Genomic DNA, 14,086 nt, shown 5'->3' with positions numbered 1-14,086 from the left:
GTGAAAAGAGCCCAGGGGACAGGAGCTCCCTGTGCAAAGAGACCAGGGGACAGGAGCTCCCTGTGCAAAGAGACCAGGAGACAGGAGCTCCCTGTGCAAAGAGACCAGGAGACAGGAGCTCCCTGTGCAAAGAGACCAGGGGACAGGAGCTCCCTGTGCACAGAGCCCAGGAGACAGGAGCTCCCTGTGCAAAGAGCCCAGGGGACAGGAGCTCCCTGTGCAAAGAGCCCAGGAGACAGGAGCTCCCTGTGCAAAGAGCCCAGGAGACAGGAGCTCCTTGTGCACAGAGCCCAGGGGACAGGAGCTCCCTGTGCAAAGAGACCAGGGGACAGGAGCTCCCTGTGCACAGAGACCAAGGGACAGGAGCTCCCTGTGCACAGAGCCCAGGGGACAGGAGCTCCCTGTGCAAAGAGACCAGGGGACAGGAGCTCCCTGTGCACAGAGACCAAGGGACAGGAGCTCCCTGTGCACAGAGCCCAGGGGACAGGAGTTCTCTGTACACAGAGCCCAGGGGACAGGAGCTCCCTGTACACAGAGCCTCAGTGACAGGAGCTCCCTGTGCACAGAGCCCAGGGGACAGGAGCTCCCTGTGCAAAGAGACCAGGGGACAGGAGCTCCCTGTGCACAGAGACCAAGGGACAGGAGCTCCCTGTGCACAGAGCCCAGGGGACAGGAGCTCCCTGTACACAGAGCCTCAGTGACAGGAGCTCCCTGTACACAGAGCCTCAGTGACAGGAGCTCCCTGTGCACAGAGCCCAGGGGACAGGAGCTCCCTGTGCACAGAGCCCAGGGGACAGGAGCTCCCTGTACACAGAGCCTCAGTGACAGGAGCTCCCTGTGCACAGAGCCCAGGGGACAGGAGCTCCCTGTGCACAGAGCCCAGGGGACAGGAGCTCCCTGTGCACAGAGCCCAGGGGACAGGAGCTCCCTGTGCACAGAGCCCAGGGGACAGGAGCTCCCTGTGCACAGAACTTTGGAGGGGTGTCCTTAATATAAATTAAAATAATCTCAGGTTTAACCATAAATTTAACCTGAGATTACACCATAAACTTTACCTGCTTGATATATTTATGGTGTTCCCAAAGCCTGGGTGAGGAGGATGGGAAAAGGACACCCAGTAGCAGCAGCCAGTCATACCACCACCATAATGGCCACTGTTTTTGCCACAGGCAGTGAGGGAGATGGTGGTCCCATGAGCGGCGTGATCACCACCTGGCAATGGCTCTGTAGCAGGAAGCCTGTGTGCACGTGTGCTCATGCATGTTCTGCCTAACTACCCATGAGACCCCCAGCAGAATGATGGCCACAAGTGGCGAGACCAGGGTCCGGTCCTCTCCCCACTTTGGGGAGGCATGGGTCTCTCCTGGTCAAGCATCATGTTAACGTGAGTTTCCACAGGTGGCCCTCCCAGTTTGAAGGAGACCCTTCTGGTTTGTGTCACAGGTGGACTCTGGTCCAGTGAGCAGCGTGTGTCTGTGTCTGTGGCGCTGCCATACTGACGAGGTGCGCTGTGTAACTCATCTCCGCTTGCCGCGCTCCAGGGGTGACGGGCTGAGTGCGTGGGCCCACGTCCATGACCCTTTCCACGGGAGGCTGGATCTGGTTTGCGGACACCACCTGAGGACATTGCATGTATATTCATGGGAGAGGGAGGTCAGGGTTTTCTCTCCTGCGGCGAGGTTTTGCCTGGTTTGGTGTCAGAGTACTTGTGGTCTCACAGAGCGACACCCGGAGCCCCTTCTTCCTGCTGGAGGCCTGGAAACCCGATGTCCCTTCTCCTTCACCTGCCGCCAGGGAAGCCATCTTGCCCTGGGCTGCTCCTCGCGGGAAGTTCCTAGTCGCCTGCTCAACCTCTGTGGGGATCCACCAGACTTTCCTCAGGGACAGAGTCTTCATGGGACGGTGTCTGTGGCGGTCAGCTTTCCCTGCTGTGACCAGCTGCCTGAGGAAGACAACTGAAAGCAGGAAAGGCTTCTCTGGGGTCAGTTTCAGGAATCCCAGTCCATGGGGGCCCAGGGCCCTGAGCCTGCGGGGAGGCAGCAGGGAAGCAGAGAGGCGGGGTGGAGGGCCGGCACGTCCCAGTGACCACGGCTCCCGACCAGGCCCTACCTCCCAACAGTGCCCCCAGCTGGGCCCAGGCTGCCCCACGGGAGCCATGGGGGACACGGAAGAGGATGGCCATGTCCATTCATGCGCACTGTCTTCTCCTTCGCCAGGCGAGCCCTCTGTGCAGCTGCAGGTCTCCGACCTTTCTGTGCAGTTGGCCATGGAGTCCGCTTCCACTCCTGACTGGCTGCTGCTACTGGGTGTCCTTTTCCCATCCTCCTCACCCAGGCTTTGGGAACACCATAAATATATCAAGCAGGTAAAGTTTATGGTGTAATCTCAGGTTAAATTTATGGTTAAACCTGAGATTATTTTAATTTATATTAAGGACAATTTAGCATCAACATCTGTGAATACATATTTAACTGCCCTGAGATTTACTGAAAGTATGGTTTTTTTAAAATAGTTTATCTAGAAAACAAAGTAGTAGCTTGTTTTTCACAGGCAAAACCCTAAATCGTACTGAAACGCCGTGGTGGTCTGATGGAGCAGAGCCAGGCCAGGCTTCAGGAAGCCTCTGCGGTGCCTGCCCAGTGGCACACGAGCTCCAAACGTCCCAGTAAGCCCCTGGCTTTCCTTAGGCCACAGAAGCCACCGACACTTCAAGGCAGCACTAAGGCTACGCGGCTGTTTGACACCTGCCCATCATGAGGCGCGGCTCCATCACCATCCCAGAACCTACCGGGCAGTGGACGGGTCTTCAGAACCACAGGACACGCAGAGCTTGGGGCGCTCCCGCGTCAGGAAGCCAGCCCAGCGCCCACGTCGCCGCCACATGATTTTCCTGAAGAATCAGAGACTCATTGCTAGATCTTAGGCCTGACAATCGTTACGGGGAATTCCAAGAAATATTTCAAATTCTTAAACCCAGTAACTGAGGAAAAATAAACTAACTTACCAGAAATCATGACTTTTTCTTCTTTTAAAATTTATCATAAGTCATGGAAATCCAAGGCAAAACTAAAGGCAATAAAGTACTTTCCCACAGCTCACTTGTCCTGGGAAGCGGGGCTCTGCCTCCACCCAGACGTACCCAACAGCTAAAGCCGCTGCGGCTAGGTTCTCTGGTGTCCGCCATGACCACCCACACCCGGGACCCAGCGTGCCTGGAGCTGGCCCTGCAAGGGCTGGTGGGTCAGAGCCAGCCAGGGAGGAGACCAGAAGGAGGTGAGGGCACACTCCCTGCAGAGCAAGGACCTGGTGAGACCCAGCGGGAAGTGCCGATGCCAAGCCATCCTTTTCCCATGTTCTTTGATGTACAGGAATTGAAACCCAAGCACCTACCAGACGGAGGCTCCTTCACAGGAGCGAGACAGAGGTTGCCAGCAGGCCTACAGATCATCTCCGGAAAACACCAAGCTACCCTTCTGTGCCAACAAGAAAAAGAGACTTGAGGGAGTAAAGAGGAAGTTCTGGGCTAATTCTTCACACAGGGTCTCCTGCGGTCCACCCTGAGAACCTGCTCCTTTAAGACTCCTGCAGGGGAAGCCCTAAGACACATCAGAGCCCGTTTCCATGGGATCTGCACCCCCCAGTGTGCTCAGGACACCCCACTGTCCCCACAAAGTGGGCCGCGTGATCCCAACCTCCACATTCACACAGATAGTCATCAGACATCTACAAGACAGATTTCCAGTGCTGGATATTTTTATGAGCCTGATACTAACTGCTGCTGTGATAAATCCAGGTATTTCTAGACACCTGGGTCTCACACTTGAAGTTTGGAGCTAACAAAACTGGGCTTATTCTGATTGCTTAAAAATAACAAGCACTATTGTAGTGGCACCCCCTTTCTCCACAGAAAAGACTTAACTGGGCTTCTCCAGAAATCTTCTCCATGGCTGATTTTAGGACTGTCAGCAAAGAGTCTCTGCAGAAGAGTTCTGTGTAGAAAAACTTCCTATTTTTGTGTCGCCCTGTTTTATTTGGCCACTTGCCAGGAAGAAATCAGCACTCCAGGTGCTGGACACCCCCCAGTGTAGTAGTTTGTAGAAATGTGTAAACAAGGCCTCTGGCCTCCAGCTGGGCTTCACAGCACTCAAGAGCATGCAGTCTAAACTGCAGGTTTTCAGTCTTCCCTTCAGTGCCTTCAGGTCTGCCCAGCACCATCGCCCGCGAGGCCCTGAGGCGCCAGCACAGGTCCTCAGCTGCCCCAACAGCCTAGAGAACAGCCCAGACAATGAAGCCCAAGGCCCCACGCCCTTCTCCTCAAAGGGAATTCTCTAAGTTTCACTGATTCTCCATCTGGAACACTAGGAGCGTTTTCTAAAATCAGAGAGTATTTTTTCCCACATTTTAGTAACTCTCCACACGTTGAAAGACACCCAGGTGATGCAAATGGCTTATTCAGGTGAGACTCATCACCTCTCAGGAACTTCCAGGTTCTGGCTCTAGGTGGAAGAATCTGGCAGTTGCCACTCTGTCCTGACGTGAACAGCCAAACAGCATGGAAACCGGCACCTTCCCTGCATCCCGCAAGCTAAGCTGCTGCCCCAAACCGAACACAAGCAGACCAAGGAGCCACGGCTGTCCGGGGCTGAGTCCTGTGCAAAGCAGGCCAGGTGGAGAAGCTCCAGCTGCCCAGGACAGACCACGAGGGTCAGCGGGTCAAGCCTGGGAGCGGAGCACTCCGGGGGCTGGGCGGCAGGGGTCCCTACCAAAGTGAGAAGGTGAAACCCCCTGCTCCCTGCTGGGGAGGGGAAAGGAGCCCTTAAAACGGTCCCCAGCAGCCGCTCTCCTCAAAGGTCACGCTGAGACCAGCCAACCAGAGCCCAACACGTGGTGTTCATCAGAGCTACTGGGCCCACACGGGGGGCCAGCAGGCGTGAGAAGGCCATTGTCCTGGGCCCGGGCTCACTAAGAGTGGCGAGCTGACTGCAGGGCTGCAGAGTTCCTCCCAAACCAGCGGCAGCCTCAGCAGCAGCTCCTTGCACCCGTGCATCAGGCCCACCTACCCACAAAAGTTTATGACCACACTAAGGACAAAAATGCAGTTTGAAGAGGTAGAGTCAGCGTCAGAACCAGATTCTGACATGGCAGGGATGTTCAAAATGGAAAAACTGGAACTTAAAAGAACAGTTGAGGGGCCACAGGGCTCCAATGGGCAGAGAAGACAGCACACCAAAACAGACAGCAATGGACGCTCAGGGATGGGAATCCCAAGAAAGACCAGAAGTACATGCTGGAGAGGAGGAGCACGTTAACCAGACATGGAGATGCCGAGATGGCTGATGGTGGACTGGCCATGCTGAGTGAAGAGTATCTGAGCTGAGTGAGCACCAGGGGAACTACCCAATGGAAAGCAAGGAGGATGAAGGACAGAGGGGCAGAAAGGGGCCCTGGCATGTGGGCAGCACAGGAGCCTGGCTGCAGGGGCACCTGTCCATTCCAAGGCAGCATTCACACACCCAGACACCAGCCCAGGCGAGGAAACTGTGGACTGACACCTCCCATGGATGTCACACAGAATCCTCAATATTGGAAAATCTAACCAACAAAGCAAAAGATGATACCCCATGACCAAGTGGTATCCTCCAGGCCTGCAAGGCAGGTTCACCATTCAAAAATAAATAACACAAGCCATCACATCAACCAACTAAAGCAAAATCACATGACCCCATCAACCGTGGAGAAAGAGCATTCAATAAAATCCAACACCCACTCATGATAAAAATTCTTGGCAAACTAAGAAGACAAGAGAACTTCCTTGACTTGATAAAGAATATCTACAAAAACTCTACAGATTACAATGAACTTAAAGACAAGAAGCTTGAAACTTTCCCACCAAGATCAGGAACAAGGCCACAGTGTCTTTTCTCACCAATCCCTTTCAACATCATACTGGAAATACTGGATAATGTAATAAAAAATGAAAAGGAAATAAAAGACATACAGATTGGGAAGAAAAAAAAAGAAAATGTGTTTGCTCATAAAACATGTATCCATATAGACTATGCAAAAGAATCTATCTAAAAATCTGGAAATAATAGTGATTATAGCCAGCTACAGGACCCAGGTTTAATAGACAGAAGTCAGTGCTCTTCTATGCATTAGCAGTGAACAAGTGGAACTTCAGATCTAAACTATGATACATTCCCAATGACACACCAAAAATTAAAATATTTAGGTATAATTCTAAGAAAATATGTATAAGATCTAAATGAGAAAAAACACAAACCTCTGATGAGTGACATAAAAAGTAAACATATATAAAGAGGTTCTGCATGCCCCTGCCTAGAAAGATGCACAGCATCAGTTCTTCCAAACTCAGTCGAGTCCAAATCCCAGCCTTATTCTCTGGCTGTCGACAAACTGATTCTGAAGTTTACATGGAGTGGCAAAAGCCCCCCGAGAGCTGAAGCCAGGCTGAAGAGTGAGTGAAGAGCAGCAGCCAAGGAGGGGTGCTGCCGGCCGAGAGGCAGACAGGGCCGACCAAGAGAACAGAGCAGCCAGAGGCGCCTGGCCACACCAGTCAGCAGCAGGGCTCGGCCCAGCAGCAAAGGCTGCTCAGGAGGACGGCGCCTTCCAATAAATGGTGCTGAGCACACGGGTGCACACGCGAAAACCGCCACACCCCAGCCGTCTGGAGCAGAGCTCGCCCCTTCCACAAAGTCAGCTGAGGGGGGTCACAGGCTTCCACGTGGGTGCAAAACTGGAACTCTCCTAGGAGGAAACAGGAGATGGCCTTGGTGGCCTTGGGTTTGGGGGCTACTTTTAAACATAACAGAAAGGACCAAGACTCATAAAGGAAAGAATGGATAGGCTAGACTTCATTCAGATTAAGACCTTTTGCTCTGTGAAAGCAAGGGCGAGCCTCACTCTGGGAGAGGTGTCTGTGAAAGGTGCCTCCTCCCCAGCCCCCCCCCCCCCCCCCCCCCGGCTCCTGCAGCCCTGAGCCTGCAGCCCTTCCCTGGGCCTCCAGCCAGCGCCGCGCCACGGGAACGCCTGGAAACTGCGCCCACCTGGCCAGAGGTGCCGAGGCACAGGTGCTCCAGCCCACCACCGCCCGTCCCCAGAGCCGCAGGCAGGGTGCCCAGGAGCCCAGGGACTGGCCCTGTGCCGCTGCGGCATGTCATTCCATCAGGGTTCTGCTTTGTTTTGGTTTTTGGCATTTACTCTTTGGCTCACATTTTTGAAATCATTTTTCTTTTCTCTCCTTTTTCTCCTTTTAACACCCCATTTTCCTTCCTTTCCCCCGCGTTGCATCCACCCCGGCCTCTCCCTGACCTTCTGTTGCCTTTCCTTTTATCTGTGTCCTTTCTTAGCTTTTTAGCCTATTCCTTATCATTTCTGCCCCTGCTCTTCCTGCTGGTTTCACTTTGTGTCTGGTCTGCTGCCGTCTGCTATTGTGACTGTGCTTAGCTTCCTCTTTCTATGCCATGCTGGGACCAAGCCCAGCACCCTGAGCCCACCCAGCTAAGACCCAGCCCTACCCCACCCAAGACGCAGCCCTGTTCAGGTCAGCAGACACTTCTACTAAAGAACGGGAAGTAAAATCCCTGCAGATGACCTGTCCACACAGGCTCTGGCTCCTGCATGTGGACAGCAGAAAGAAATACAGAGACGGTGGACACCTTGCCAACAAGGGGCCGCCGCAGGGTCACCCCCACGCCTTCGAGAACACACTGAAGACTAGACTGGAGCAGCAACTACAGACCAATATCCCTGATGAACACACATGCAAACATTCTCGATAAAGTGTTCCCGAGTGAAACTCAGCATAGCTCATGGTCAAGTTGGTCCACTCCAAGGTGCAAGGATCGCTAAACATACGAAAACCACTGAAGATAACACAGCACGTCAGTAGAAACAACAGTAGAAATCACCTGTTCACCTTACTAGATGCAGAAAGAGACTGATAAAATTCAACACCCCTTCATGATAAGTGCCCTAAAGAAACTAGGTAAGAAGGATGGTACCTCCAAGTAATAGAGGGGGATGAACCAGTGAACAAATTCAGCAAAGTATCAGGGCCCTACATACACAAAGAGCAGTAGTGTTTTGTTTTAGTCAGCTTTGTTGCTGCTGTTATAAAAGACCCACCAGCACAACTGTAGAAGAGGAAAAGTTTATTTGAGGGCTCACGGTTTCAGAGATCTTAGTCCATAGAGGGCTGGCTCCACTCCTCAGGACTCGAGGTGAGGCAGAACCTCACCTCGTGATTGATTATTGCATAGAATTAAAAACCTTCTGTACATGGTGGAAGAGTGCGGCAGGGGGAGCAGCTCATAATGGTGATCAGCAAGCAGACAGTGAGGCAGTCCAGCCTCCAGACACACAATAAATAAGCCATAGCCACGCCCCAATGCCCCCTCCTCCAGCCACACCCACCACTTCAGAGTCCACTCAGTTAATCCCCGCAGGGGATTAATTCACTGACTGGGTTAAGACTCACAACCAATCATTTCTCCTCTGAACTTTCTCGCATTGTCTCACATGTGAGCTTTTGGGAGACATCTCACATCCAAACCATAACACCTTTCTATACCAATAATGAACTCACTGAGAAACCAGGAAAACAACCTAATTCACTACAGCCTCCAAAAACATGACCAAGGAACAAATCTAACAAGGAGGTGAAAGTCCCTACAATGAAAATCATAGAATGCTAGAAAGACAACAGGAGATGGAAAGATCTCCCATGTTTGTAAGTTGGCAGAATTAATCTGTCTAAATGGGTCAGGTGCCATGGGGCAAAACTGTGATCCCAATGACTTGGGAGGCTGAGGCAGAAGGATTGCAAGTTCAAGGCCAGCCTCAGCAATTTAGTGAGGACCTCAACAACTTAGCAAGACCCTGTCTCAAAACAAAACGTTCAAAAGACTTTGAAACTACTTGAGGGAAACATCGGGGAGACATATAGATATTGGCATAAGCAACAATGTCCTGAATAGGACTCCCACATACTCAGGAAATAAAAACCAGAATTTACAGGGGATTGCATAGAATTAAAAAACCTTCTGCACAGCAAGGGAAACAATCACAGAGTGAAGGACAGCCTACAGAACAGGAAAAAAATCCTGGCAAGCTATTCACCTAACAGAGGACTAATGTCCAGAATACATAAAGAACCCAAAGGAGTTAACATCAAAAAAACAGGTAATCAAACTGATAAACAGGGAAATGAGCTAAAAAGATACTCATAAAATGAAGTTAAAATGGTTAATAAATATTTGCAAAATGCTCAAGATCTCTGGCCATCAGAAAAATGCAGATCAGAACTCACTGCGATTCCATCTGACCCCAATCACAGTGGCTATCACAGATAATAATAGTAGTAGCTAGTGGTTGTGAGGATATGGAGAACAAGGAACCCTGTGCACCACTGGTGGGAATTTAAATCAGTACAGTGGAAAACAGTGTGGAAAGTCCCGGCCATCCTGCTCCTGGGCACGTACACAGAACAAATGAAGCTGGCACACAGGAGACACCACCTGGCCCTGTTCATGGTGGCACCTTGAGGTCAACACTGCTCGGTGCCCATGAACACCTGCAGTGAGACAAGAAAGACTGTGATGACCAAAGAAATGCAGAGGGAAGCCTTGGTTGCAAAGTAAAGTCAACTCAGGAAACACCTGACGGGATCCGTCAGCACCTGGGCCTGTGACCTGCCCCGTCTGGCCCTGCTTGAAGGCCTAGTGAGGGAGGCCCCCATGGACCCTGGCCCACCATAAGGAGCATGTGAGTGACGCAATGTCCAACCGCTCTCCACTGAGTCCCTCGGGCTCCTTCTCTGGAGCAGTAAACAGCCCGCCCGCGGGGCGTCTGCAGCCCTGGGGTTGAACAGGCACCACTCCCGATAGCCAGGGTCTGGAACAAGCCCAGGTGCCCATCGAGGATGCGCGATGGGGAATGGCCACACGTTCCCAAGAAAAGCAGTTGTCTCGGTCCATGCAACACCAGTCATTACGAGGAAAAGCGATGACACCTCAGGATTCTCTGTAGCAGGAAGAAAAGTGGGGCCCTGAACGCCCCCAGCAGAGGACTGGGAAGACAGGCTAGGGTGGAGGAAGCCCTGGGATGGTGCAGCAGCCGGCTGGCTGCCCTCATCTGCGCCTCACTGTGGCGTGCACTTCAGCAGTGAGCCACGTGAAGGACCGCCACAGGTCCCGGCAAGTGAGGGGCAGCGTGAGCGGTGTGCACGTCGGGTTCCCTGAGTCAGAGCTTCAGGCCTGACCAGGCTGAACCGATAGTCCCCAGGCTTAGGCTGAGCCAGCATGGATATTCTTACCCTCCACAGGGGCCTCCTCTATGTTTTAACACAAGGACATCCATCTTTCTTTACAACTGATTTGCTACTGTTATTGCCTTTTCTCTTAATTAAGACAGTTCCTTTAAATTTCATGGTCCTCTTCCTACATACAAATTCTGGTCCTGAGATCTTTGATACCCTGTGCCCCTGGTCCCAGTTCCTGCTTCCTCCCTTCAGCACTCAGGATGGCCACACATGACCCATTTTTCAGACGGTCCTGCCCTCTACATTTCAGCTGGAAGGAGCACAGAGACACCACATGACAAATTCTGTCAGTATTGAAAAACACCCTCTGCATTTCTCTTTCTCGCCATTAAAGGTGCATTTCCTAAGTTCTCCCTGCAGACAGTGAAACCAGATTGATCGTAAGCATTATAAAATTTCACCCAGATAAAGTCTGGCAGATATGAGCAGCATGGGGCAAGAGGTTGCACAGGGAGGTGTACCTGGGGAGCCGCCGGGTTGAAGGCCACTTCAGAGACGGTGTCTGTGTGTCCAGCCAGCCGATGGGAAAATGTGCTGCAGCCCAGGTTGTACACGTAAGCCTAGGAGACAAGAACACGGGTTCTGGGCGGGCTGGGAGTGGGGCAGGCTCCATACCCTGCAGGGGAGGGCCGTCTGCAGCTGATCAGTGTGCAAGCACGTCGCCTCCAGAGAGCACGTGTGGGCTCTCTCCTGGCACACCCCACAGTTCCCCAACAGTTCAGAGCAGGGGTCTGTGTCCACAACTGAGGTTAAGGAGAAGAGATTTCTATTCCAAACTCACCTTAACATCCCCCAGTGCAGGATAAAGATGCCCCCGCGTCCCTCCGGCACCTGCCCTTGGTGTCCCTCTGGCAGCCTGGAGCTGGAGCTGTGCTCACCAGGGCTGCTTGCCGAGGGATCACTGATCACATCATGGGCACACACAGCCACCGGTGCCGTTGGGCTCTTCCTTTAGGGACAGGGAACATCCATGCTGCTGGGGCCTGAGAGGAGAGCACTGCCGAGTGGAGACACCGAGCACCTTCTGAAGATCGTGGTGACGGAGAGACGCCACGCCGCAGCGGGAGGAGGCCTGGCCACTGCTGCTTCCACAGCCTGACGTGGGGACGCCGCTTGTGCCAGACCTTCCCTGGACTCTGCCAGTGGCTGGGGTCTTGGAGTAGGTCTCCAGTGGAGTTCCCAGTAGGGGAAGTGCCTATGTGTCACCTGGAGGCACACACTGCCCTCTACCGTCTGCACACAGTGCTGGTGCAGGGCCAACTCCCCTAACAGGCCTGCAGGCCTCACACCTGCACAGCATGTCACCTGCCGCCAGGTGAGCACCACCAGGCCTGACCTTCGCTCTGGGCCTGAGGCTGCGAGCACAGCTGCTGGAACCACTGCCCACCGTGGTCCTGCCCAGAGGCCAGGGCCCTCTGGCTCGTGGGTCTTGGCTTCTTCAGGACCAGTGAGCCCCAGGCTCTCCTCTCTGTGCAGGCAGAGTATGGGAAGGACCCTAGCAGGGCCCTGCAGGGCCCACGTTTCCGTACTGACAGGAGCCTCTTCCTCAGTGAGTCCAGACCTTCAGGGTCTCCTGACTGAGGGTCAGCTCCTCATGGTTGGTTCATAATGAAGACCATGGAGGTCTGGACCAGGAGGAACTGACCCCCAGTCAGGAGACCCTGAAGGTCTGGACTCACTGAGGAAGAGGCGCTCTCCCAGAGTGCTGGGCGTGCAATTAGGATTCGAAGCACAGCCTCAATTCCAAAGACGAGGAAGCCACAGTGGCCAGGAGAAGAGGGCGAGGTGTGAGCTGGGATAAAAAGCACATGGGGCAGACAGAGGCTGACCCTCAGGAAGCGCAAGGGTGTTGCAGGTAACGAGAGGACACAGGAAGAAAGTGCAGAATGAGAAAACGAGTCCAGCCCAGGAGGACCTCCAGGGTGGGGCCAGGCCAGGTCTCTGGTGCCCAGAGAGGTGAGGCTGTGTTTCCCCAGAGAGCCCAGGAAGCTGTGCCTGCAGCAGGAGGAGGAAGGACGGCCGCTGCGCAGAAGGCTGCAGACCACCAGAGGGTGGGAAGATGGGGCTGCCCCCAGCAGGCCAGGCGGAGCCGCTCGCTGAGTGGTCATGCACACCCTTCACGTGGAACCAGGGTAAATGCACTCATTAAGACAAAAGCCAGGTCCTACAGGAAGCAAACGACTTTACCCAAAACGAAGCTCGTGACCCTTGGTGTCCTCTGCGGGCTGCTACAGGACTTGAGCTCAAGCCCACAGGGATCTCAGGAAACAGCCTGCACAGGTGTGCTGAGCTCGCACCACACACTGTCTTCTCTGCCATCCGGGCAGACAAGAGGGCCCCACGTCCCCAGAGAGCCACTTGGAGCCTAGGGACCACACACACCTGTGTCTGCCTGGAGCTGCAGGCCAAGGCTGCGCCTGCTCCTGGGAGGACCCTGCCCTCCCAGCCCCCTGCTCGCTCCACAGACGCCAGAACAAAGCCAGCTTCTCCCTGGCTGCCATGCACCTTCCGGATTTCCCTGGACACGTCTGAGAACTTCCTTCTTCCTCATCGTGGAGGACCGCAGTAGGGCCACCTGGAAGGGGCACAGTGGCCTCAGGGGGACCAGCCCAGCCCTGGGCTCAACCAGGTGAGACTCGTCCTCTTTGCAGGCAGACACCTTTTTGTCACATTTGCACCAGAAGGAAAACGTTTGGAAAAATATGAAAGATGATTCCTTAAACTTGGTTAAAGACAAAAAGGTCAGATTAAAAGCACTTAGTGAATCACAAATATGATGAATTAAAAGCAAGCTTCACTTAGATCCAAATTAAACTAGAAATAAACTATAAGGAAAACATCTTGAAAGTATCCAGAAAGAAAATCAGCATAAAGGAAGTCCATGGCAGGGAGCACGGCAGGTTCTTGTCAGAGCCACGCATGCAGCTGGGGCCCAGGTGCTGGGGAAGGGCGAACCAGGGCCTCCCGGGCGTCAAGGGCTTCGAGGAAGGCGGGCAGTGCAGGAGCCATACAGCCGAGAGCTGGGCAGAAACCCTCCAGCAGGAAAGCAGCTCCACGGGAAAAGCCAGTGCCGTGGGGCGCAGAGTGCACATGGCGGGATGTGGGTCTTGGCACCAGCCTAGGCCCCACGGCACAGATGGGAAGGAGCTGGGTCCTGGCGGGGCCCACATACACATTTCCTTGAAATGGTGGACGACCATGCCAAGAAGCCGAGAAGGCCGGCCGGACACAGACTCCAGAACACCCAAGCACTCAGCATGCAGCTCGGGCAGCGTGAAGTGGAGTGCTCACAGCACACTGAAATAACCAAACAGGAGAGGCACGGTGACCAAAGAGCAGCAGCCGACACAGGAGACCAGCAGAGACCCGAGGACAGCAGACTGCCCCAGACACCAGTGTCACGCAGCACCCATGGAGAGGAGCCAGCACGTCCAGCCACCTGAAGTCTGAAGTTCAGTCCCAGGCGTGGGCAAGCCACACCAGGGCCCAGCAGGACGGGACCTCAGAAGCCCAAAAGCTGCAATGACACATTGATGCCGAGGGATTCCCATGGAACAGACTCACACTCACACACACACACTCACACACACACACTCACACACACACACACACTCACACACACACTCACACACACTCACACACACTCACACACACTCACACACACACACTCACACACTCACACACTCACACACACTCACTCACATACATACACACACTCACACTCACACACACTCACACACTCAC

The 14,086-nt window shown here is 53.7% G+C and overlaps 1 protein-coding gene across 1 annotated transcript in view; it reads right to left on the bottom strand.

Moving 5' to 3' along the window:
• The window catches only part of Wdr27 (WD repeat domain 27), a 144,398-nt gene that overhangs the window by 42,032 nt on the left and 88,280 nt on the right, over window positions 1-14,086 (bottom strand). Inside the window, exon 24 of the mRNA XM_026380317.2 lies at window positions 10,804-10,902. Within this exon, the coding sequence (XP_026236102.2) occupies window positions 10,804-10,902 (99 nt within the window). The remainder of the gene's footprint in view (window positions 1-10,803; window positions 10,903-14,086) is intronic.

Source organism: Urocitellus parryii, chromosome 8, assembly GCF_045843805.1.
Source record: "Urocitellus parryii isolate mUroPar1 chromosome 8, mUroPar1.hap1, whole genome shotgun sequence".
Classification (NCBI taxonomy): domain Eukaryota; kingdom Metazoa; phylum Chordata; class Mammalia; order Rodentia; family Sciuridae; genus Urocitellus; species Urocitellus parryii.
This window is presented reverse-complemented; position numbering and strand designations above follow the sequence as displayed.